This window comes from Cebidichthys violaceus, unplaced genomic scaffold (assembly GCF_023349555.1).
Source record: "Cebidichthys violaceus isolate CVI_PGR_0920_01 unplaced genomic scaffold, fCebVio1.0.p SCAF_112, whole genome shotgun sequence".
In the NCBI taxonomy this organism is placed as follows: Eukaryota; Metazoa; Chordata; class Actinopteri; order Perciformes; family Stichaeidae; genus Cebidichthys; species Cebidichthys violaceus.
In genome coordinates, this window is record NW_027176277.1 from 175,873 (window position 1) to 202,392 (window position 26,520).

A 26,520-nucleotide genomic window follows, 5' to 3' on the forward strand; every position below is an offset into this window, starting at 1 on the left:
GGCCCGGTGATGATGCTCCGTGGAGTCTGAGGAGAGAGAGCTGCACAGAGTGGTGGGGGAGGTAGTACAGAAGCGAGTCATTGGGATGCAGGTCAGAGTTTCGCAGGTGCACCGCTGACAATGAATGTGTCAGACCGTGCATGTTCCAGGTGTAGGTAGGTGGGGGGGGGAGAAAAAAAACAACAACATGCACCTACGCTCGGTGTATGGTGAATAACATGGAAGAGCCGCATCAGGGCCGGGCCAAGCAATGAGGCAGAGCAGAGATGCAAAGGCACACTGACAATTCACTAAACGCAGACGTTTGTCTCCGCATGTTACTCATGAAAGAGCATTCTTGTTGTTCTCCATCCTAAGGCATAATGGCATGCATCTTACAATATTGGGTTATTTCTACTTCATATTTCTCTGAGAGTATAATAAGGTTATCACGCAGGCTGTAAGAGAACACAGTAAAAAAAAAAAAAAAGTGTCCAGTGCACTTTGCAGCCGGGGTAAAAAAAAAAATCAATACAGCCATCTGTAATGCGAGACCATGTGGATACAAAGGAATACATTTGATAACACTTAGTCATAAAACCTGCAGGCTGTGTTTCATTCCTACCCGCGAGAGGAGGTTCTGTCGCACCTGGAGAGAGAGAGAGAGAGCACCCCGGCACCGCCGCCATGATCAAGGCCGTTCTGCCGAACCGCGTTGTTCTCTGCAGGGCCGCGCTTTTGTTGCGAAGCCGAAGTCAAAAGATGCTTTGACAAAATGACTTGAAGAGATACAGCGACTGTACAAAATAACTGTCGAGAGCGACTGCATGAAAGTTTAACATGTCGCGTCTGCTTTAAAGGGTAAGAGCCTTAAGTCGTGGGTAGCGGGCTCCGTTTGTGACATCGTTAAAAAAAACTACACCGCACCTTTTTTTTCTTTTTTTTCTCCTTGGTACAGACTCTTCTCCAATGAGAGCTTTGAGAGCTATTTGGTGTTGGGAACCGCTTATTTCTTTTTGAAACACCGGTGGAGTTGAAATAGCAGTCTGTTTACCAGATGGAAAGAGAAGAGGTCGGTCAGGTTCCCTTTGTGAGCTATCCACACTTTCCTCCCACGCCTCGGCTCTACTCTACTGTGTGGCTCTCCTGGTCAAATATCTGATTTGTGAGTCATACCTAGCCTCTGTACCCATGGAGAAACACGCTGGTTGTCTTAAAATACACTCTGGCAGGGCAGCCATGCAAGAGCTCGGGCCCGGCACAGAGCACTGGAGCTGCCCAGGGGACTGTCGTGGTGCGAGCGGGAGAGGCGGCGGGGTGGGGTGGGGGGGAGTGAGGGAATCGACTGGGAAAAAGGGGAGGTGGGCGGAAAGAAGGAGACGGTGGAAGGTCGCGTTAGATAAAGGATTATGAAAGCCTTACTTTCTGTCACGTAACACAGACTCCAGTTCAGCGGTGTGGGTAACTCTGAAAAAGTGGTGTTTGTTGAGTCCTGTGGCAAGAAAAACAAAAGCTACTGCAAAGCACAGTAAACACCCAGACTGGTTAAGCACTATTCAGGTACGCTCCTTGTTGAATAACAGGCTGGAAAATGGTGGAGAGATGTAGTAGGAGAAGGATGTGAGGCTGGCCTTGGCGAGGACCGTGGAGTAGAGGGGATTTAAGAAAAACAAGTATCCTTTCTCCTACAAAACGCATCTATTAACTTCTAACGTTACCACGGAGCCCACACTGTCACTAACTGCACTCCATTAAATACTATTATCTAATATGAAGCAGACAGAAGGGTCTACAATATGTGTTCGGAGGATAAATCCAGGACGTTAAACTGATCCAGCAGTGAAAACAGGTTAAAAAGATGAAGGTAGAAGCTAAAGCTGCAGATCACAGAGTAAAAGTGATAGCATATATACGTGCTAATGCTAGCTAAGGATGTGCTAATATATATATATATATATATATATATATATATATGTATATATATATATATATATATATATATGTATATATGTATATATATATATATATATGTATATATATGTATGTATGTATGTATGTATGTATGTATGTATGTATGTATATGTATATATATGTATATATATATGTATGTATGTATATATGTATATATACATACATACACACACAAGTGCAATAAATAACATTAATTATGGCCCAGATCCATTTAGGTGGTATTGTGTATAATGGACATGACATACTATATAGAACAGGAACATAATTGATGTAATTAATCAATTGCACCTGTGTTCACCATGCCCTGACATGTAAAAATGGCTGCTGTGAAAAGACTCTATTCTCTGGCAACTCCCTCTCCAGCCCAGGAGGTGTGACATTCCGATACAGCAGACTGTTGTTGTCCCTCCTTGTTTTTAGGTTTAAGAAGCTATTACTCTTGGTTGGTATTGTTTAAATATTGGGAAAAAAATCAATTTCTCTCATCTAATGCTTCAAGTCAGGGATTACTTTCTCATTATTTTACTGAGACTATTATTATCCCTTGACCTTAAAGATGCTATAATAAATATGTTCTAACTAATGAGTCCAATGACCGTATGTGAAAGGTGTTACTGGTAGTCATGACTCCTACGAGAGATATTACCCGACTCTACAGTTTTCCTCAGCTCTTTCAGCATCTTTCAAATCATGGTTTTGGTTTTCCTCGGGAGTTGGTGGGGACCAAAACTGGAGCTAAAAGAGAGTTAGTATTGCGCATACGTTGTGCTTGCTAAATGTGTGAATGAGTTATGCACTTTCGCAAAAACAACTTTATAAAGAGATACTATGTCAATGTTGTGTTTGCCGGATCTTGTGCTGCCCCCGTGTTTGCCAAAAAGTCTAAACGAATGCTTTTATTTGAAATACAAATCGTGCTTTTGTTGCTAAAAGCAAGATTTTTAAATGCACTGTTAATGAACCTTCTACAGATATGATTTTGCATCGGCCGTGAACAGTTGTGCAGATAAATTGTAAAAACATAATCCTCACGGCACTTCATTTTTTCGAAGTTTAAGAACCCAAAAAAAAAAAAAGAAAGCGGTGCAGCGAGGAGGGGAACATTATGGGTGGAAAGCGAGCGACTGAGGGCAGATTGTGTCGGCTCGTTGGGAAACTGGCAGCGAGAGGACCTCTCTGGGCAGGAAGTGTCTGCTGATCATCTGTGTGGGAGTGTCTGCATGCAGACAGATGACACGGAGGGAGGGAGGGAGGGAAGGAGGGGATGCACAGGAAGATGAGACTCACTCGTCTTCTCCCCCCCCCCCCCCTCTCCCCCGACGGGGCTGAAAACACACAGAGGGGCGGAGAACAGCGGAGCGAGGCTGAAAGTCACAGGTTGTTTGAGGGCACAGCGATGAAACGCGGCTCCCTCACAAAAGGAGAGTTTGAGTGAGGGACACAGATGGGCAGGAAGAGAGGAGGAGAGAGTGACAGGGAGAGGGAGGGAAAGCTGTCGCGCCCCCCCCCCCGCCCATCCTCCCTGCCACCTCGGCTGTGTTGGCAGTGCCCTGCTCTGGTGAAGAGAGATTACCAAAGCCCAGCCTGAGGATGCATGTATGGACACAGTCATTACCTCTGCCCTGCGAACAAATGGCACCGCTGTCTGGATACAAACCAATGTCTGTCTGATCCCTCCCATGTCACGGAGCTGCCGAGCCTGGATTTAGCAGGACGGATGTAAAATAACGCGATAACTGCTCAATATCTTTATAGGCCTCTTTATCGTACTGTATCATTTTATTTATAGGAAATCGACCGTTGCTGTTTTTACATCGCCGGGCGGTGCAGCGACAAATATATCTTCTGGCTAGGGCTGGGCTTTTTTTGCTTTTTTTGTGGGCAAATATTTGTTCCATCATGGGTGGGGTGTGTAGTTTATAAATTGCTTTTCAAAATGGCTCCTTGGCCAGTCCATAGATCACACTCACTGTGTGTGTGTGTGTGTGTGTGTGTGTGTGTGTGTGTGTGTGTGTGTGTGTGTGTGTCATTGTGCCGGGTGTCACGAGGACAATCTGTGCATTGGCGTCCGGCCACAGACGGCATGGGGTTAGAGTCGGGTCTGTCAGAACCCGCCGTCGCTTCCGCCGCCGCCGCCGCCGCTGCGGAGATTGTTGCAAACAGCCACAGAGTGGAGCCGACTGATGTCAAGATATGCTTAGAAGCTAATCATGCAGCAAATAGAGGCACGGGGATTCCTGCAACAGAAACTGCCCCCCCCCCCCCCCCCCCCCCAGTTAAAGCCATTCATGGGAAACGTTTCAGCCTCTGCCACTCACAGTTCGCTTTGCGGCTACGGTTTCTAGTGTTGCTCTCAGATTAATGGATACCAAACCCGGTGTGGACAACACTCCGGCGCTCTGTGACTCGCTTGCCTTGTGTAGGGCACAGTGTTTTGTGTCTAGGTTTGTGTTTAAGAACCCACGGACTGTCGGCCTGTCTTTTCATACCTCCTCTCGGATGGCAAGGATAGATGGTTGCCGTTAACCCCGACTGAGACTCGTGTCGCGCCGTACGCTGCATGTTTCTTCCTTCAGATAACGTTTCTTTCCGTTGCCCTCGGCTCGTCAGAATCATCACCTCCGCGTCAGCGGCGCAGGAAGTTTTTTTTAAAACACAAACATTGCAGTCTCTCGCCTTTTCCGTAGAGCTGCCCGTGGTGCTTGCGGGCTGCTGTATGTGAAAATGCAACGGAAAGGCCAAGGCACGCTAATTAACTTCACCTGGCATTCCCACTTACTGCGAACGTGTCTAACCTTTACGCAACCTCACTTAGTCACCTCTCTTCTTAAACACCCAGGTTGAAATTCTCATTTAAAGCCAGTAAGCAGATTACCACCCTCACCCAACACATCACCTCCCAACCTCCCCCCCCCCCCCCCCCCCCTACCTTCTTCTTATCCTCATTTAGACTTCAGCAGCAGATTTTTATTCAGGGCGGCCGCAGCACTTTGTGGTGGTAAATCAATAAAACAGTGTCCCCCATAACAGACCTCTGTGTTTTCCTTCCATCGATCCTGTCAGCCCAGATGCATTCAAGAGCAAGCAAGGCGATTACCATCAGCAATCCCGTCTTTGATGTGTGCAGCAGATGACAGGTGCCAGACGTCAACTTTGGGTAATTGTGATACTGAAAGGGGGCGTCGTTAATCATTCTCTCTCGGCCTGAACTACTTACTGTGGTCGTTCTCGATTCAGCCAACCCTTTCACCTTGTTGCCCCTGGAGCGTAGAACACGCTGTCGTGTGTTACATCACATTTCACATCTTATAGATTTGAACGATATTGGGAGGCTTGCGAGCGGTACGAAATGCAAACGGTGAAAGAGCCAAATTCGTATGCAGATGAAGGATTAAGAGGAAATAATCCTCTACTCGTTCCAAGCTAATTATTTACACAAAATTATTCTAAAATGTTGATAAAATATCTATTCTCCTCGCCTTATTATCTCTGCATGATGAAAAAATTCAAATCTACTGCAATTTGTTCGCAACAAGAGCACATTGAGTTGAAATCAATCATGCAACTTTGAAGGGACGAAGCAAAACTTTTGTTGCTTGAAATCTACCGAGAAAGACATAATTAAGCTCAGAAGGTTTCAATTCAATTCACTTATTTCATGAAGAAGGTTACATTTCTAAGTTGGATTCCACTTGATGTGTGGACCGTTATCTCCCAGAGAGGAAAACACAAAGCTGTTAGATTCAAGTCAGTGTTAGTTAGCCAGCATCTCCTTGTGTCGTAATTTCTGCAGGTTTAATCCTCGCACCTCGGCGTTTTCTCAATCAAGGTTTAGCACTTTTGTTACCTGGAGGGTCAAAGTGGTAATTAAAAAAAAAAAAAAAAAAGCACAGTCTGAAAACGTAGAGGTTTTGGATTTCTGGGGAATAAGGAGTTGATAGCAACAGGGTACGAGTCTGGGACAAAGTAAAAGGACATCGCCATCTTTAATGGTTCCCTGCAGCCAAAAAAAAAAGTAGGCTCCGGAGAGACAAACAGCTGGGGCGAAGATGGGACGCGGTTCAACAAACCTATAACACCTTCTGGCTGCACGGCATTTCAACAGCAGCTCTGTTAAAGTACATCGCCCATCAGATGTTTCCAATAGATGCTTCACTTCATGGAAAGAAGAAGTCTTTTTAAATGCAAATCACAGCCGCTGTTTCTTTTCCATTACTTTGCGGCGCTCCCCTCTTTGACCCACTACACTCAATTTAGGCGGCCCCCGAAGTGATTCAACGTGTGGCATCGCAGCAGCATTCCCACCTGTGAATTTGCATCGCTGATTTTATATTCTCTGGTTTTGTAGTTAGCAGCTGGGGGGGGGGGGGGGGTCTTCTTCTTCTCGGGCGACTTGGAACATATTGAGTCGTCTTGAGCTTGACTCCTCAATTTGTCAGCTTTGTGCGGTTGACCCCTTTTAGGTTGTGGGTCAAAGCTATAACTCACACTCTGTGGGTTGAAGCAATCCCATCAGCGAGCCGCTGTGTCCTCATTCCTGTGTGTCCCCAGTGTCCGGCTGCTTTTTGATCAATGGATGGCATTCATACGATGCTTAGATTAGACTGTGTGATGAGGTTCTGCACTGGTTGGAAGACCAAATGAAGCATGTCCCTGCTGGTGCGTCCGTTGTCTAACGGGAGGTCGGCGGCTCGATCCGAGACGTGCCACCAGGTGTGATTGCCGTTTCGAAACCTCGAACACAGTTGTCGATGAGATGTTTAGGTCTTAAGCAGGCAGCATTGTGGACAACCTCCTACTGGAACCCTTTATCAACCTATTTGTACGGGGTTTTTGATGCAGTCGGATAGATAGATCCTCCTTCCCTTTAGCTTACGAAACAAGATTAAAAGTGATGTTCAGACAGAAAGCGATTCACGCAAAATTTGACCCAGGCTGCAACCTCCGGGTCTGAAAAGTGAAGCCAATGCTGAAGTGCTTTAAAGCTGCATTCTCTCTAGTGTCCATCAGGGGGCGACTCCTCTGGTTGTATAGAAGTCTAGTCTAAAATGACTCTACTTCTCTCTTGATTTATTCCCTCAGTAAACATTGTAAACATGAGTTTATGGTCTCAATACAGCATGATGTTCATTTAGTAAATTAGGGTCCATTTAGAGTCAAACAGACCATAAGCAGGGTATGATTTAGGGCGGGGCTACTGTGATTGACAGGTCTCGGCCACAGTGTTGTCCGATCTGGGAGTTGTCCGAGTTTTTGTCTTATAACTTAAACCCTTTCACAGTGTGTTGTCACTTCATGAAAGTTAAATGTAACTTATTCAGCCCTCTCGTGTTGCTTCTGGTTGCATAAAGACGACCAAAAACCAAGATGGCAACGGCCAAAATGTCCAATGCGAGGCTTCAAAACGGCAGTCCTCAAATCGATGGGTGACCTCACGATGACTACGTTCACTTCTTACACTCTACGGGTTGACCACTGGATCATTTGTGTTTATTTGCCCCAAACATCCAACAAAGCTAGCTAGTTTTTTTAACATTAGGACCACCGATTGTGTCTGTGGCTCTCCGAGGCTCGGAAATCAAACATTTCTATCTGCTACTAGAAAAACTACAATGCCACTCAAAGACGGAGTTCCTACTTGTGAACTCGGTGGCAACTCCACAAAGAAGCAGTTGTTTGTTTATGTTTGGTTGCTGAATTCAACTTAAACCAACCAATACACGTTTCTCTCAAAAGCACAACTGTGAATCTCAAGGTGGCGTTAGAGGTGGACAGACAGACTGACTCACAGATCAACAGATCCATCACCAGAGCAATGCCGTTAGCTCGCCTTAAAATCTGAGCACTTTGAAGAAGTGTTTGGAGGTAAGAAGAACACCTGCAGACTCTTAAGGGGTTCCCTGAACATTAGGAAAAGTGACTATCTGGCATCTTTCTCAAGAACTCGATTGACTTAGCCTGTTGTATATCCTTACTCTAAATGCACTGTTGGGTTGAGAGTATGTCTCAGTTGTAACTTGATCGTGATCATTAAGTGTGCTGCTTCACGAAAGGAACATAGTATGCAAGTATTAGCTTAATCTATTTACACATATCCTACAGAAATATGAAATAGCTTTCAACCACATCCCACTTTCTTCCTCAGCCGATGGAGATTGCTCAGTTATCATCGTGTAATGGATCAAAGCGCGGCGCGGCGGTCACATTATAACCCCCCCCCCCCCTCTTTGATCGAAGACTTGAAAGCTGAGCAAGAGATGCAATTGAAAGCAGATTTTTCTTAAAGGAGACATGTTGTGCTCATTTCCAGGTCCACTCTTGTTTTTTTTTGGGTCGTATGTAGGAGTGTGCATCTTTACTTGTAGTACAGCTCCGATGTGGGTTTTGACATGTTTGGCAGAGATTCAAGACGTAAACAGAGTACAAATGTTGAAGTTTAGCTCACCCTGTGTTCTGCACAGCGACTCAATGAAAGAGATAAACCGAGAACAACGGCTCATTACGTTTCAAGTTTGGTTTTTTTTGCACATCCTGCATATTTCAGTCATGTCAAGTGATGAATCTTTCCTGTCAGAGTAATGAAGTCATTTTGCCACATTTCAGCTCTAGACTTACTTTACTCTGTGCGATGGTGTTTCAAGATTCATGTCAGGTTATATATATATATATATATAGTAAACTTATGATATGGCTAGTTTTAGATAACGTATAGCATGTCACCCAAGTAATATTCTAAATACCCTCTGATTCGTATCTTTGTTATGACGTTACATTGAGGGAACTGTAACATAAGTTATGTTAACTGGAGGCAACGGTCGCTAATGCTAACAGAGCTCCCATTTTTTTCCACACTAACTACGTGATACCAACGTCGTTGTGACATGTCAAAATTAGTAAAATGATTAGTTTACTATCATGTTTTTTTACTTGGCTTCTTTTTAAAAGTTATGCATTGTTTTTTTATTTATTATCACAGTATTGTCTACATAAAAACTGATCAATACAACATTTAAAGGCAGCGTTTCTGAATACTGGCTGTGTGTATTTCTCCATGGATTGAGCATTTCAATGCTTTCACAGTATTTATATAGCACTTAGACCTACTTTATGATAAAAAAAAGACTCACTTTTTTACAATACGGGACTTTTAGATTTAATATTTGTATATGCTGTTAGGTGGTGGAGACACAATGAGTTCTCACCAGGAGGGAAGTGTGAGAGAGCACTTACAGGGCTGTGCTGCCACTTCATTAAAAAAAAAAAAAGTGCTGCCAAGACATTCCTGCAGTCAGTCTTCATTGATATGTTGGGAGAAGAAAGTGACAGCACAGCACGTTGCCCAGGTAACAGACCCAATATAGGCTCTGTAAAATATTGCATTACATTATGTGAGCATATTCTCAGATGATCAATTGAGAAGGTAATGTGAAACATATGAAAAATGTATCGCTATGTTTGTTTTGCAGACTATCATGTGTGAGAGCGCCTGCCTGTGTTTTCAGTCAGACTTTCAATTTATTAATTAATGGGACAAATATATTTGTTTGTATGGGAAACCCATTTTAAATCAAACCCATATGCCGATGTATATAATATATAACATATTGCTGTCATCTATTCATGTTGTTATCCTTTGTGATAGGATGTTTCTCTAAATGACAAACAATATTCTGTCAGAGCCTGCACAGTTTTTCCCCTCTCTATAAACGATGCATTTACATCTTAAACTTATTCAGCTTCACATAAACTGACGCAAATATGATAATGTTTGCAAGTGAAAATGTTGGCGGTGTTAGCACTGTGAAGTGAAACAAGTTAGTGTCGGCATTAAAGGAATAGTTTGATATTTTAGGAAACGCGGTTATTCACTCTCATGTCTTCATGTTCAATATGGAATTACAGCCAAGCTGCAAGTTAGCGTCATTCAGCACAGAGACGCATCTTTCTGCTAATCTAAGCTAACCAGCTGCTGGAAGTAGTTTTGTATTTAGCGTGCAGGAATGAGAGTTTTATCGATCTCCTCATCTAACTCTTGGCCAGAAGGCGAATAAGCATGTTTCCCCAAAATGTCAAACTTTTCCCTGAAGCTCAAAATATATCTGAAACGTATCTCTGACCCTGGCAAGCGCTGTCATGATTTTCTCATCTATCAAATGTTACAGATTGCATCGTGGGTTAGGGTTAAGCGCTGAATCACACATCACATTTCAGCATGTCAAAAGATTATTTTAGCATCTTACGAGTACCAGAGGTGCAGTTAAGAGCTAAAATGAAGATGGGACAAGTTAGCAAGCTAATGTTAGCTCTGTGTTAGCAAGCTAATGTAAGCTCTGTGTTAGCAAGCTAATGTTAGCTCTGTGTTAGCAAGCTACTGCAGTTAGCTAAAGCACTTGCAAACATAACACTACATAGCTATCTGTTTTATCCACATTCCACCATTAAAAATGCTTTAGTTTAACTTACGGAGATATAGTTCACCTAAAACGGACATTTGGACAAAATGCTTGCTGCACATGTAACTGTGTTAGACACACTTGAGTTTTATTTTCCCCATTCTTCCTGCTGATGCCTCACTTTTGTCTTTTTTTTAAAGACTCAGCTCTTTTGGTTCGGTAGCTTATAAATACTTAGTTCTGGGTTCTTTACCCTGTTGGTTGTGCATCCAACCACACAGCAGCAGCTTTCAGGCATTCTCCTGTTGTTTTCTAGCAGACAAAAGGTGACAAGGAAACACCTTCACACAATGCAAAGTCAATGGAGAGCGATGAATTGTTTTCCCCTTCAGTGTTGGCAGGACTTGAATGTGCTCTATCTCTATTGGCACACATTTTGCACTCAAATGAAATGGCCTTTTTTTTTAGTAAATAGGGAGTGATTTCAAACACAGTCATTTGAAAAAAAAAAAAGAGATTCGTCAGAACAGTCACCACGGCAACCACACATGATGCTGCATCAGAATGGCACCGACACATGAGTAACCCCCCCCCCCCCACCTGTTCTCCTGAAGATCCCGCAGATCAGCTACGCGTCGACGGCCCCGGAGTTGAGCGATGACCGGCGCTACGACTTCTTCTCTCGGGTGGTTCCCCCGGACTCGTTCCAGGCCCAGGCCATGGTGGACATCATCCGGGCCCTGGGCTGGACGTACGTCTCCACCATCGCCTCGGAGGGCAGCTACGGAGAGAAGGGAGTGGAGGCCTTCACGCAGCTCTCCAAAGAAGCAGGTAAGGAAAGGTGATCAGTAAACAGAATTATAATATATATATATATATATTGTAAAAGATGCGTTCCTATGATTTAAACATAAACCTTTTCACCAAGAGTGAGATCACTTTTTGCATTTCCAATTCATCGTAAAATCTGTTTTGGGTGGATGAATTATTGATCAGGTTTGGCAACCCCTGCTTTAATCCCCCAGTGAGTTGTGGAGAGTTGCTGGAAATGTAGACGGAGAAACCGCTCTTAGAGAGGAGGCCATGTCACAGTAATGAGCATGGCCTGTAACCATGTCACTGTTATTCTATGTACATACATCTGAATGTAGACATTCGGCTTTTCTTTTTTTTTTGCTGCGCGCTCCATCAGAAACATGAATTGTTTGTCTTCTCTTAGAGGAAGAAGAGAGAGAACGGTCTGGCAACGGGTCATTGGGGAGATTTGAGTTTTGTTTTACACTCTGCCTTTTCTGTTTCACTCAACCTCTTCCTTTTATTTTGATCCCTGCTAGTGAGCGTGCAGCGCTCTGAGGACGGTAATGATGGTCAGTCAGTTCAATCCACCCTGGTCCGGTTGTTGTGTGTGTGTGTGTGTATGAAGCAGCAGGTTTTTTTAGAAAAGAAACCTGCCCCCCTTTGGTGAACGTCTTTTAGAGATTCCTCTCAGAAACCATATGATTAAACAGAGAGAGCTGAACCACTGAATGGACTTGAATCAAGCTATTAGAATCAGCCTCGTTTGTTAGATCCTTTAATGTAACGTTAATGGTGATTGTTTAAAGTGGCAAAAGATTTAGCAGCTAAGTTGTTAAGTTTGCATTTGGGTTTTTTTGAGAGCGTAGAATAAGGTTGAAGAGTATTTACATCTACATTTGCATATTCAGAGAAGGTGCTTTTGCTTTTTGTAAGCGGGCTGAAAATTGTGCACATGCTCGAATCACCTGCTTTTTCTTTTTTCTTTTTTTCCACACCGATGCCGTCGTTCGGCATGTGGCGGTCCATGTGAATCAGCAGTCACTGCTGTCGCTCTACAGTACAGCGGGTCGGCTATCCGTGTCAAATCATGTGGTTAACAATCTGCTGCCGCAGTATTTCTGCACGATGAGGACAGGGATACATTCCTTTACTACAATACGGAGAGTTTGATACACGGTACGGAGCGCAACTATGTTTTTAATGCACCAGAGTTGGTATTTGCTGCTGTGTATTCAGAACTCAAATCCCTTTTTTTTTTTTGTATTTCTGAAATTACTAATTCAAGAGAATTGTTACCTGGGCTGTAAAAAAAGCCCCCCCCCCCCCCCCCCCCCCTTCCGTGACTCAGTATCCCACGACAACAGGAGTGTTTTGCCACTTCTCACCTCAACCTTCTGTGGATCCCAATCCGTCTCCTGCCAATGTGCAGCGAGTGATCCCCGTCTCTTCTAATGTACGAAAACCTCTAAAATGAGGACAGCTAATGATATCCCACAGGCACTGATCAGAAGTCCGGCGTGCATGAATATTTCATCTGTGTGCATTCATGTCCAGTGTGATCATTAAGGCTTTAGGAAGCTGTTTGTGGTTGTTTGATTTGCATCGACAGAGAGTGAGCTTGTGTGGAAACACATTTTGGAAGTTAGTTTCCTCTCGCTGGTTTTCTCCGATGCATTTTCCAACTGATGTTTCTGTGTTTTTTCTTATGCAAAGAGCAGTAAACACGCCGCTATTATTATGAGTATGAATTATACGCCATTGTTGCTGTTGACTCATCCTATTACGACAGAGCCGCAGTTCACTTTGCAATATTTTTGTATTCGTATACAAACGGGAATTATATCCTCTAAAGAAAAAAGCCTCTAGTACACCAAGGCATCTTATCTTTAATAAACACATTAATTATGTAATAGCAGAACTGTACATTCACAGGAATTCATTCAAAAGCCCCGGTTCTGCACCAGAACCGGGGATTGGATTGGATTGAATTGAATTGAATGAGAAGCAAACACCCCGGTGAATATGGAAAGAGAGAACATATCTGGAAAAGACACACACTAAAAACTGCGGAACAACAACAACATTTCTGGGTGGATGTTGTTTGTATCTCTGCAAGCTGATCCGCGAGGCCTTGAGACTTTCCGTGGCTGCCCTGTTCGGTTGCAGTGAAATGTCAGATGCATTAGTGGGATTCTCGCTTCACAACTTCAAGGAGAACCGTCGAGCGGACTAATGCAATATGGCTACCCATTACCCCAAGCTGAGACTGGAGTGATGGTCAGCCTGTATTGATCTCTTCTGGGGTTTTCTATTTTTCTTTTCCTCTTTCTCTCTCCCTGCTAAGCCACTGTTCCCATTGTTGCACCTTCATCCTGGCTCCAGGTGAAGCTGGCAGAGATAAATCTTGTTTGTATTTTTTTTTTTTTTTTTTTTTTCTGTGTCTGTCTGGACTCCGGCCAGAGCGATGGAGTTCAGTTTTCACATTTGATAAAAAGAGACTCGCATTTGAGGGAAAAACATCCCACAATGTATCACCGTGTGGAATTGATTACAGGTAAGTTGCCAACACGCTGCGTTCTTAGATCTAGTCTGAGCTGTGGGGGGGGGGGGGGGGAGATAAGCACTATTATTTAGCAGGAGGAGAGGACCGGGGAGGATGTGTGACGCATCTGCAAACACGATAAAATAGACCACGATACTTCTGCGTGACCTTTCCACATTGCCAAGTCCCCAGACCGGCGATGGAAGGGCACACAGATGTGGAATATGAATGTCAAACGCATGTCAGCCCATTTTGATGTGCTCCCGCCTTGTTGAGGCGGGGAGGCTGAAGATAGCGGGTTTGCCTTTTTTGACGGGCGAGGTGATAAATATAATCACGGATCCCCTGGAGGTATTGGCCTGGAGGGTGTTCAGCAGGCGGGCGGCGGGGGGGGGTCGAATCCATCAAGGGCCTTCTAATTTAAAAGGATTTGTATTTCACTAAGCAAAATGGCAACGCCGGATTCCTCGCCCTGGAGTGCAGTTTCAGAACCGAGGGCATTGAGGATGAATAATTGAAGCGGTTAATGCAGTGCATGACCTATGGCACTCGGAGAGATAAGCGGGGAACTTCCAAGGGCCTGATGAATTTAGCCATCGCGATCATTTAATTATCATTTAGCCGTCTTTGATGTGTGAATCAAATGTGGGGCAGAGGGGAAGAGTTCACGGTGCCAATAGTTTGGATATTATGTTGTAGGATCATAGATAAAGGAATAAAGTGCAGCTAAGATGTGTCACAAACTCACTTCTAATGGATTTAGATGGATTCAAGACAAACAAATCCTCCTCGCTAGCTGTGAGGCTTTGCTTGAAACAACCTAGTTTACTTCTTGTCTGGATATGTGTTCGCTTTAAAAATACATTTAAAGATAATCGCATATTTTCAGACGGCCTCTCCTGGAAAACATTCATACAACAACAACAACAACAACGACAAAAAGACAGCTTAGCCAATCAAGAAGTGCGTTTTAATGTTGGTCTCCAACGCTGTTCGATCATCCGGCAAGCAGTTCTGATGACGTATACTGGCGTCTTAAAGGTGCAGTGTGCAGGATTTGGCGCCATCTAGCGGTGCGGCTGCAGATCGCAATTGACTGAAACTTCTCCCGTTCATTGTTAAGCTATTCAATCGAACTTTCTCTCTTTGATTTGACAGTCAGTGTTTTACAACTGCTACAAAGGTAGCGACAACACAACGATTCTTATTTTCAGGTGATTACACGCAAAAGAAAACATACTTAATTATTAACATATATTTTGCATCTCTGCCAATAGATCCCCCTAAACACCGTTCCTTTAAGTGACATTCAGAAGGTACAGCATTACTATATAATCCTCTTTCTTGGCTAAGACCTCGAGAAGTTGGAGGAAAAAAAAACCGCTCTCTCTCTTTTTCCCAGAGCCTGACATTTAACTGTCTCACACATCACACGTCTCCAGCCGAGACGGACACGCAGCTCTTCTTTAAACCCTCCCTTTGAGTCGAGGACTCTTTCTCAAGTCCAAACACTGCCTTCCGGTGACAGGTGAGGGCGTTCCGACCCGCGGCACAGCACTCTGGAAGTACAGATACGATACTTGCGTTTCCATCATGCCTGCCTACCTGCCTAACTGACCGTCTGACTGACTGACAGATGGAGGTATTCCGCAGGCTCTCAATAATTTAGCCGGCGCTGTACAGCCGCTGGTCGGCAGCCTTTAGGGCATTCTTAAGGCCGCAGCGTGTTCGGCTCTCGGCTCTTGTCTCTCCTAAAGACGGGATCTGCTTGAAAGTCAGTCAGTGGCTCCTGCGGTCTCCGTCTGTATTACTGTATTGACTGTTGTGACCTATGATATGTCTCTTTTCAAGGCTGTTTCACCATCATAACTCTTCACACAAGCCTGCAGGGTTTGTTTTTTTTTGTCATAATGAATATAATGTATTTTCATGAGACTCAAGTTCTCTGGGAGGGAAAAAAAGAAGAGCTTTTTCTTTCTTTTTTCCTCCCTCTCTGGATTTAATGAATGTTTGATACCTACCTGCAGACATAAAAAAAAAAAAAACCTGGAACTGAAAGGTGCCAGCATCAGATATTTTACATCGCTAGATTTTCCTAAAACAGAAACCCAAGAAGTGCAGTGTCAAACTGAAGGCTTAGCTTAAAAAAAAAATCAACTGAAACGCAGCTTTGGCGTCGTCCCTTGGAGACTCACAGCGCCGGCTGCTCGGCAACAAATGATACCAAGCGTGTTACACTTTATAACGGGGATACCGCAAACCCGTAAGCAACAGCTTGGCCATTTGTCGGATCTCCATTTGTATGTTTCGTCCACTTAGGGAGGATAACAGCAGCCACCCCCAGAGGTTTTCTTTCTTTTTTTTTTTGCACATACAAAATGTTTTCTCTCTCGCAGCGAGAAATGTCCCTCGCTCTGTCTGCTGAAGCTTCAGCACTTGTCATTTTTCTATCTTCTGCCTTTTTGAAATGCCACAATAAACCGTGACTGGAGATGTGTGATCTGCCAGCTAAAAGCTGTTTGTATCAAAGTAATGAGCCTGAGGAGACCGGCAATTAGAAGATGCCTTCCATTGCTCTGTCTACTCAGGGAAACTCAAGCTGAAAGGTTATTGGGTAGGCTATTAAAAAGGCTTGAGTGGGAGAAATTTTAATTGGTTTTGAGTAGAGCTTTGCTGTTGACTCAGGACGCAGGCTGCTGCATGGAATCTAGGCCTACAGTAGCTCTCTCGCACAGGTGATCACATTATCTGTTTATCCAAAGCGCCTCAAAGGTTATCTTGTCCTCAGCACCTGTAATTACCACACCAGGGCGCAGCAAAACTCTTTTCATTATTCATTTTCTTTTTTTTTTTTTTAATGAAAGATATAATTCTGCTTCGCCGCCCGATAATGAGCTGCTGGATATAACCCCAGAAGACAACGATATCCAGCAAACGGCTAAAAGCCAATTGTGATAATGTACCGTGCCGAATATGTAGCAACTATTTAGCAACTCACGGAAGCAATCGGTACCCTTCATCCTGCACAAACTCATTAGCGGTGACCTGTCTGAGAGTGATTTATTGTCAGTATTAATATCCTCTTTGTTTGTCGGTGCCGGCCGTGCTATCTGATTGGTTCAGGGTCCGACGAGAGATGCTTGATAATGACTTTAAATGAAAAGTCAATGGCGAGCTGCTGGATTCGCTCAAATCCATAATGTGAAATCCCCCCCCCCCCCCCCGTTGGTCACCGTTGGATTTCTTTACAGTAGATATGTTTATAACTCTCTGAAATGAGTCTGCCGCTCAGTCGGCAGGCGCAGTTTGAGCGTCGCATCGATGTAAGAATCGTCACAGAGAGTCTTATAGCGAGCATGGCGACACCATCAAAATCTCACCATTGTGTTCAGATTTTTTTTCCCATTTCCATATGGGTGAGTCTCCAGGCTTGTGTGTGTGTGTGTGTGTGTGTGTGTGTGTGTGTGTGTGTGTGTGTGTTTGTACATCTGCGTGTGAGAGTGAGTGAATGGGCGAGATCATCCCAGAGGCCTCACCATTTCTCACACCCTTCTCCCATTAATAAAGGTGGAATCTGCATCGCCCAGTCTTTGAAAATTCCCCACAACCCCAAGCTGGAGGATTACGACAAAGCCATCCAACAACTGCTGGAAACGCAGCACTCGCGGGCAGTCATCATCTTCGCCAGCGAAGAAGATATACGGTGAGGATTCGCCGCGTGCGTTTTTTTTTTTTTTCTTCCCCGGCTCCACCCCGTGTCACGCGGGCGCGCTGATGGCTTGCCACGTCGACGTCTTTAATCTTCCGAGTAGCGGCTCCCGCAGACAGGCCGGAGGCGCAGATTTACCAAATGCGAGCGCAAAACACACCTTCGACAACGCAAACACAAGCCTGCCTCGGAGGAGACGTGGAGAAATACAGATCACAACAAAGCAACGGAGAGATGCTGTTTGATTTACAATGCCCCGTGGAAAGTATTTATGTAAAGAAACAAAGAATCAAACATTTAGTGCTTGTATATTTAGAATGCATGCTAGTGAAATGAAGAAGGAACGATGAGTGGCAGACCTGGAGATTAATGCTTCTAACTCCCTGTAGATAAAACACACAAAACATATACAAACAAGCAAAATAGCGATCCTCTGCTTTCCCTCTCCGACCTGTTAATGAGACGAGCTGTACGCGGCAGAGCTGTAACGTCCGAGCTACTCCTTAAAGCTGGCTGTGCCTTTGTGTAATAGATATTGGATTGCATGCACCCCTTGAGCTCTATCTCCTAATTCACACACGGTCGTCCTTGCAGGGGAGTTCTCAATTCCTCCAAGAGGGCCAATCAAGTGGGGCATTTCCTGTGGATTGGATCCGACAGCTGGGGGGCCAAGAGCAGCCCGATCCACCAGCTGGAGGACGTAGCGGTGGGAGCCGTCACTATCCTGCCCAAACGCTCCTCCATTGAAGGTACGCACACACGCCGTGGTTTTCTCTTTTGTTTTTTTACTTTTCATTTTGTTGAGAGGAATCGCCTTCTGTCCTCTTTTATTTTCTTCTTTATTGCGATTGACAAGTGAAAATAATAATAAAATAAGTCAACTGAGTGTAAACATAAGTCCCTCTTTGTACTTCTACTGCTACCCTGGCAGACACCTGATCATTGTAAATATGAACATTTTGATTGCAGCTGGTTTTAAGCAATAATTGGTTTTTTTTACGACCACACAACAAGCTTTAAACACAATATGAATCTATTATACTCTTCTAAAGTTGATGTGGTGAATGTGTAGGCAAACAGCTGCCTATTAGCATTAATTCAGAGTGCTGACCACCTGCCAAATGGTCAGCAAAAATATCTGTAAATAAATATAATTAGCTATGGCTGCCCAACTATGTTCACCAAGCTAGTTGTTAACCTTGTCTGCTGCTCGGTGTTGATGGGTACAGTTGGATTTATTAGCCCGTTTGTTAAAAACAGCTGCCTGCTGCATCTGTAACAGCTGGGCCAGTAATGATGCAGGCAGGCGGCAACCTCCAGGTCTGAAAAGTGAAGCCAATTCTGAAGTGTGCTAAAACTGCATTCTCTCTAGTGTCCACCAGGGGGCGACTCCTCTGGTTGTATAGAAGTCTAGTCTAAAATGACTCTACTTCTCTCTTGATTTATTCCCTCAGTAAACATTGTAAACATGAGTTTATGGTCTCAATCTCTAGTTTACAGTCTTCTTCAATACAGCATGATGTTCATTTAGTACATTATGCTCCATTTAGAGTCAAACAAGCAGGGGATGCTTTGGGGGCGGGGCTTACTGTGATTGACAGGTCGCTACTATGGAGTTGTCCGGTCTGGGAGTTGTTCATGCGTTTGTCTTAAAGCATTAACCTTTTCACTTTAGGAAAGTTAATTGTAACATTTTTTTGGTTCGCCTAAAAATGTCTTATTCAGCGTTCGGTTGTACTTCCGCCGCTCCGCCCTCTCGTGTCACTTCTGTTTGCAAAAGACGAAGCGGAAAACCAAGATGGCAACACCCAAAATGCTGAACTCAAGAGTATAAAACGCCAGTCCACAAAACCAATGTGTGACGTCAACGTAACCACCACTTCTGATACACAGAATATATGTGTATGCAGGCCATAAAACCAAAACCATGAGCTCAAAGATGCTAAACTGCAGACTCGGCTGTTCCCTCTCTGTGGGTTCAGGACTTGGAGTGACCCCTCTCACGGTACGCGCACATTTGATGTTCCCACATCTCCGTCCTGCCTCATCTATTTCTACTTCAGTTGGCAATTTTCTACATTTCTCACAATGACTTTCGCCAAATCCTCAGAGAACGAGTGTGACCTCGTTACATTTGGCCGTGGGTTGTACAGGACCAGACTGAAGTCAGTGTGGACAAATTGGCTACTCTGTACATTTTATGAGATACCGGAACCAATAAATGAAAATTTTGTCACCTTTTGCCAGAAATCAGTGTCTCTGGTCTCTAATGGATCATTGTTGAAAGGGAAACAAAAGGATGAGTCGGAGAAAAAGCTCTAATTCAGTTTTTAATCTTAAGCGTTGATGTTTTTTTTAATGGTTCTTTGACGATTTCTGTCATCGAACTCCAAAAGAAATACTACCGTCAATTATATTTTAGTGCTCAGAGCTGCTTTTCTCTGAAAAACGGCAGCTGCACCCACACGGGAAAAAAAGAAAAAAAGAAAAAGGAGGAGGGTTTGTCCTGTACAAATTCACCACAGAAATAGAATATATTCACAGCAAATTTTGTCTGGTGTCACAAATCCAGACAACCACTCATCATTACAATCGAGCAAAAAAAAAAAAAAAGTGAAAGTCTGAGTTTGTGTGAAGCTTCCCGTAATTAGGGGAGCTCGAGCCAGGACAAATGTACACTCTGGAGGCAGAATATTATGAATCCACCTTGCATCATTGATGGTCTTTTGAAAGAAAACCAGCTGAGTCATTCGGCTCCGATTAGACCTTATCACCTCTACCCACGACTTCATCTGATACCACTGGATAACAGAGTGGAGACGCAGACAGAGGGACTTTTATATGTGAAATGATTGTTATTCTCGAGGAAACTGTACAGCGAAAAGTAAAAACAAAAAAAAAGAAAGAGCACTGCACCGCGGTGAAGTTTTTGTCCCTGACCCACATTGGGTGGTAAAGTTGCACAAACAAGAGAACAAAATGCAGCATACAAGCATTTTTTTATTTTTCTTCCTTTGTTGCAGCAAAGTTACCTCTCCTCCAGCTAGCGCTTCACACGGCCGCCTAACGCCCGTTTGAAATGAGCGCTAAGCTAAAACATCATGCCTTCCATATGTTTCTATTGTTACGGATTTAATGAAGGGAAGAAAAAAAACCTGTTCAGCACCTGCAGGACCCCCCCCCCCCCCCCCCCCCCCCCGGCCTGAGGCAACAGGCCGCGGCACCGCTTACAATCCCTGCGTTATTTATTATGCATCCTGTTTTTTAATTAATGTAATTTCCTAGATGAAAGAAGTGATTAAAGTTCCATGGGGCTCGAGAGGAAGAGGAACCTCCGTGGTCAATTTTTGATGAAGTAGTGGTTTGTGTTTTTTTTGCTGGGTTTTCTTTGAACAGGCCACCGGCACCGCCCGACCATCAAGTTTTTTTTCCCCCCCCCGCTTCATTTCCTCCAGGTTTTGAATTGGTTTTTTCGATAATTGTGTCCGGAACTGAGCCCTTCCTCCTCCTCTTTTCCTCCACTCGCAGGTTTGATGAATACTTCACCGGCCTCACTCTGGAGAACAACCGCAGGAACGTGTGGTTCGCCGAGTTCTGGGAGGAAAACTTTGACTGCAGGCTCCTCAGTGCCTCGAAGAGGGAGGACACGAGCCGCAAGTGCACAGGTACACGGGTGAAGTTGGTGTTACACTAACAGGCCTATCTTCACCCTCCCTTCTCAGCTTGTCGTGAACTTGACCTTCTGTTTCACATTAGTAGCTGCGGATCGACTGTTGTTGTTTTTTTTAATTCAACCCCTTCTTGTCTGCGGTGCAACCAGAGAGTCCCAACACCAGGTGTTTTCTGCCCAGCGGGGCGCAGGACAGGCAGAGTTTTATATTAGAATAATAATGCGAACCATGCGTCTTAGTCATACCACAGTTACAGACCGTCTGCTCCATCTGGCTAATGTCCTGTAACTCTTAAATCCCTTATTCCTCTCTTCCCCCTTAACCCAGTCACCTTGACAGCTTCGGCAGAGTCGTGCCGCGTGTGCTAACTGCACGGAGCCACAGTGCACTTTATTTAGGGCTGGAAATTACAGGCGAAATGACAAGAAAGCGAAAGTGAACACCGCTCGTGACCCCATTCTGCTTTATCGCCGTCTTCGCGGCAGCATTAATGACAGTGTTGTTAACAGTGATGCATTCTCGTATTACCTAAACTGTGCCTGTCAACGCTGTGACAGGCATTGCGCTGCATTCATTACCCACGTCGGATGGTGCCTGTGATGTGGGATGCTGTATTAATTCGTGCTTGCATACGGGATGACGGTAATGGCAGCGTGACACAAATTACTGTGTGCAGAAGGGGGTTTGGTTTGTCTCATAATCTCCCGTTTGGCGTCTTTTGTCATGCGTCAAAGACAAGAAGATGCTCGTCCACTCAGTGAGCCCCACAATCCCTCTATAAAATGCTCGTAAATGTCTTTTTTTTTTTATCTTCTCTCTCTCTCTCTCTCAATATATATATTCTCTTCCTTTTACACAACCGGCCCGAGCTGATATTTATGAAGGCTGAATGCAGGGAGACTTTTGCGTTCGACGACTGTCCGCTTAGCATCCTGCGCGGAGCTTTGAGAAGCAGGAAGGTTACGTGTGGGCTGAAATGTACGTTAAGTTCTGGGAAAAAAAATGGCCCCGAAATGTCAGCACAGATTGCTTCTGACCTCCTTCAGTTTATGCAAGTCTCCACACATTCTTGCATGCGTCCTATTACCACCATCTGCCCCTCCGCTGAGCTCTCCGTGTGAGCTAAGAGCAGCTATCACCGAGGACAAATCTGTCTTTCATTCCTCGATGCCTGCCTTTTTATTAACTGGGAGCTTGTATATTGAAATGATGATGATAATGATGATGATTATGATGATTAGTGTCATTAAAAGTAATAGTGGTATTTTCGTTGTTACAATTTGAAATGCAGCTTTCATCTACCGGGGTATGGAATAGCTAATTCGGCTTTTCTGACAAAAACAGAAACCCAGCTGAGGATGAACATTACGTATTCAAGCAGAGTACCAGCAGCGCGAGGCAAAACCTTTACAGCAGCCCCGTAGTGAAAGGCCAGTGCACTGGGAGGAGGATATAAAAGAGCAGGAAGCCACTGTGGAAGAGTACGTTACTAAAGTTCATGGCGGTCTTCATCACCTTGCAGAGCGAGGCCCGTTTCTCAGCAGCCTATCGCTCAGTAACACCGCCGCGGTAATTCAATCCGAGCCCCGCCGCATTCGTCACAAAACACTTTGTCTCATATTTTCCACTTGGGAATTAAATGTGTCTTCTTACTTTGCTCTGCCACATTGTCCCTTTAGGTGTAATTCCCACAAAATCACAATTGAAGTCGGTGGCAGCAAATGGTAAATGGAGGAATAAAAAATGAAGCTGGGGATGATAGCGGCTGCTGAGAGGATGTAACGTCTAATGGCTCACGATGTATTTGCCTGTAAGTTCTCCTCCTCCCTCCCTCTCTCCACCCCCCCCCCCTTCCCCCCCCCCCCCCCCCCCCCCCCCCCCCCCCCTCCCTCAGGCAAGGAGCGCATCGGGAGCGAATCCAAGTACGAGCAGGAAGGGAAGGTGCAGTTTGTGTTCGACGCGGTGTACGCCATGGCCCACGCTCTCCACAACATGCAGAGGGACCTGTGTCCCGATCATCCTGGCGTTTGTCCACAAATGGAGTCCGCCGAGGGGAAGACTCTGCTGAAGTACATACGAAACACCAGCTTCAACGGTGGGTGACGCAGTGTAGAAGCTATCAGGTGCTCGCAGAATGCGTGGGTGAGAAAAGTCAATGTTTTTTGAGATACAGTATAATCAACTGTAGACTAGAATGATGAAGTTTTCCTCCCAGATCTTTATGCTAATTATTTACACTACAGGCGCCAGAGCAGTTTCGACTTTTTCATCTAACTCTGGCAAGGAAGCAAATAAGCATACTCCCCGAAAAATATCAAACAATCGCTTAAAACTGCAGACAAGTCGGGAAATTGGCACAAACTCTTGGCAAGACAGATGAACAATTCATTGAACTACCGCTTTATCCTGCAAGTGTTTACTCAACGCTGCTGCGTCCACACCAATCCACAGTGTCCATTTAAAAAGCAATTTGGAGAACAACTAAATTGTGGACATATATATATATATATATATATGCAGTTATATTCAGACTATAATGAGCATTCAATTTAATTTAATGACTTAATCAATACCACCTCCTCCGTCTTACACACCTGCTTTCTTGTGTAAATCTACATTCGGCTTCATTCAAAGCTCAAACGCTTCCCGGATGTGTGTGATACTTTGAGTCGACATGATATGTTACGGGGTCTGCCTGCACTTGAAAACTCTACATTATTCAGTCCCGCGCAGAAAGTGATGGGGGGGGAGGGGGTGGGGGGGGATACTTAACAATTAATGGCAAACTAGCTATTAATGACAGCGGCTCTGAAACGCAGAAGTGAGTGGAGCAACGGCCCCGCATGGGAGATGAGTTTAACACAATAGACGACCGCTTGTCATTACAAATGCGCCGGCGTGTGTATCAGCCAAGCGATCGTTAGCGGCTCTTCTGAAAGTGATCTGGATTGGATTCAGCTGTTTAAAGAATGAGAAAAACGGCGACTACTTCTCACAGAACTGGCCCACTTTCAGAGTGGACCGAGCTCTTTTCTAAGCGTGATGTTTTATCCGCTGTGATGTTTTATATGTAGGATTTGATGAGATACGTGGGGGGGGGGGGGGGGGGGGGGTGTACTTGTATGTGTTTTACTGGGATAGACATACTGATAGTCACTAGAGATCCTGCTGTTTCATTTGATTTGATTCTTTGTTTTTTGCCTCATTCCAATCTAAATCTTGCAACTAAATATAAACTGCAGTCTAAAAAACTAAGAGGAGCAGGGAGAAGGAAAACAATGGTTCAATGAATACATGAAAAAGGCGTACTGTAGGTTTATACTAATACTTTCTCAAATAAAACATACGAGCACTTTAAGAAAAATATATGGTTTCCATTAAATGTGTTAAGTATGAAAATAGAACAAACCAAAGGTAGCGAATGAGATAAATAGAAAAATGGAAAAAAAATTAGGAAACAATTCTGAAAAAAAAGGAGCAAATAGTGTTGTGTTTGGGACTATTTCTTTGCTGCAGATTAATACACATTGGCTGCGCTGGTGAGTGTTTCCAGCAGCGGGGCGGTGTATGTGGGATCAGAATAAACAACAGTGCCCGTGTTTAGCATTAATTAAGTGCGCCGATGTGACGTTTGATGTGATTTTATAGTTTTGTGGACAATAATGGAGGTCTGCGGCGCAGAGGAGTACGACGCATCGGGGCTTTACACAAACAGTGCTTAGCTTGATTGATGGTTTGTTAACAAGAAGAACGTCAGAATCTCACCAGAATTCTTCTTGAGCAGATCATGAATATCACGGGCAACATTACGCCGTAAAACGACATTGATCCCGTGCACGTCTTTTTGGTGTTTTGTTGATCACGACATTGATCACGATCACTTGCGTACCAAAAGACGGGAAACAAACTTGTGTCAGTGAGCTAAAGGCTAAAGAGCTGCCTGCCTTCCTCTAGCACTGTCGCTATGGCAGCAGTGCAGAGCTCCTGCAGACGAGAAGCCCACAGATTTTTAAGGTGGAACTATAGAAACAGAATATATGTATATATATGTGTGTGTGTGTGTGTGTGTGTGTGTATATAATATGTGTGTGTATATGTGCATGTGCAGTAAGCTAAAATTTCAAGGAGACCTTAACTAAGAGCAGATTCATGCATGGGATGGAGAATCTGCCGATCTCAATAACCATCTGGACATGTGCTGAATTTTTTATTTTCAGCTTCTGTAAAATATTCACCTCTGTGTGGCACTGGCAAACGAAAAGCGTGTTCATTTACACCCAAGCCAAAAATAAGATCACTACCTTCTCCACCTTCCTCTGCCTCTTCCTGTCTCGCTTTTATATTCTCAAACCCTCTTCTTCTTCTTCTTCTATTTTTTTTCGCCTTTTTTTTAAACTGACAAGCAGAGGTTGTCTCCGTCAGCCGTATCTCACTGCCCCTCGTTGCATTAGAGACGGAACCCGCGGCGCCACGTTATCCCGTGCGTGTGCCACCGCTAATGCATGTTTGAGAGCTGAAGCGGTGCAAAGCCCTCCTTTTGTTGATCGCCACCCGCTGTGCTGGAGTCACAGAGCTGAAGAGTGAGAGGCACACACACACCACACAACACACACACACACTACACACACAATCAACAAAAAAACAGGGGGAGAAGAATAATGATGCGAAAGAAACACAGAGCAGTGGACCCCAGTCACACCACACTGCTCGGCACAGCGGCGGTGCACTTTTGTCATGTCTTAGTTCACAGCCACATGCCACATGCAAATGCTTAAATCTTTCATCTTAGACAGCGTTCTCGCTGAGGAGAGCCTACACACAGACGTTTTGCTCCCTTGAAAAATATCAGGCAATAGATAACAGAAAGGAATTTCTATATGCTGCCTTTTCTTTATCTGCACACACAGAGACGCCCGCCTAATTATTTGCTCTACAGCTGAAGAGCGCCAAGTGTCCGATCACTCATGTCACTTTGCTGAATGACTTTTCTGTGTTTGTTTGTATTGTATTTGCCGTGTGTGTGTGTGGTGTGTGTGTGTGGTGTGTGTGTGTGTGTGTGTGTGTGTGTTTTTATGACGGGGGCGTATAGAGTAAGAATGATATCCCTGGTCATCGCTTCTGCTCGCAGGAGTCAATACCTTGTCAACATCTTTATTCACTGTGTCAAACGAGTCGACTGTCTCGTTTGGTGGAGGCAGAAGTGACAGCGCGGTGACTGCCACCCACCGACTTTCGGTTTGGTTTTCTTTCTTTTCTTTTTTTTTTTTTTTTTACCACCACTGGGCTTCACAAGCCGGTTAATTCTGAACACCCCGTCCTGCTTCGTTTTAACGTGCCGACACACGGAACGCGTACGAATTAGGGGCCGTTTCTGCGTTGTTAAAGTGAAAAATATGTGCTGTCACTTTTGCATAACAGCAGATAATGAGGGGTTTGTGGCTCCGCATACAAGGTCTT

At 44.4% G+C, this 26,520-nt stretch overlaps 1 protein-coding gene across 1 annotated transcript in view; it reads left to right on the top strand.

Moving 5' to 3' along the window:
• LOC137868478 (metabotropic glutamate receptor 7-like) overlaps positions 1 to 23,181 on the top strand; it is a 41,187-nt gene extending 18,006 nt beyond the window's left edge. The window contains exons 2-6 of the mRNA XM_068705272.1: positions 10,958 to 11,174; positions 17,251 to 17,386; positions 17,987 to 18,141; positions 20,920 to 21,057; positions 22,958 to 23,181. Coding sequence (XP_068561373.1) covers positions 10,958 to 11,174; positions 17,251 to 17,386; positions 17,987 to 18,141; positions 20,920 to 21,057; positions 22,958 to 23,166 — 855 coding nt within the window. The 3' untranslated portion in view covers positions 23,167 to 23,181. The remainder of the gene's footprint in view (positions 1 to 10,957; positions 11,175 to 17,250; positions 17,387 to 17,986; positions 18,142 to 20,919; positions 21,058 to 22,957) is intronic.
• Positions 23,182 to 26,520: the final 3,339 nt, after the last annotated feature.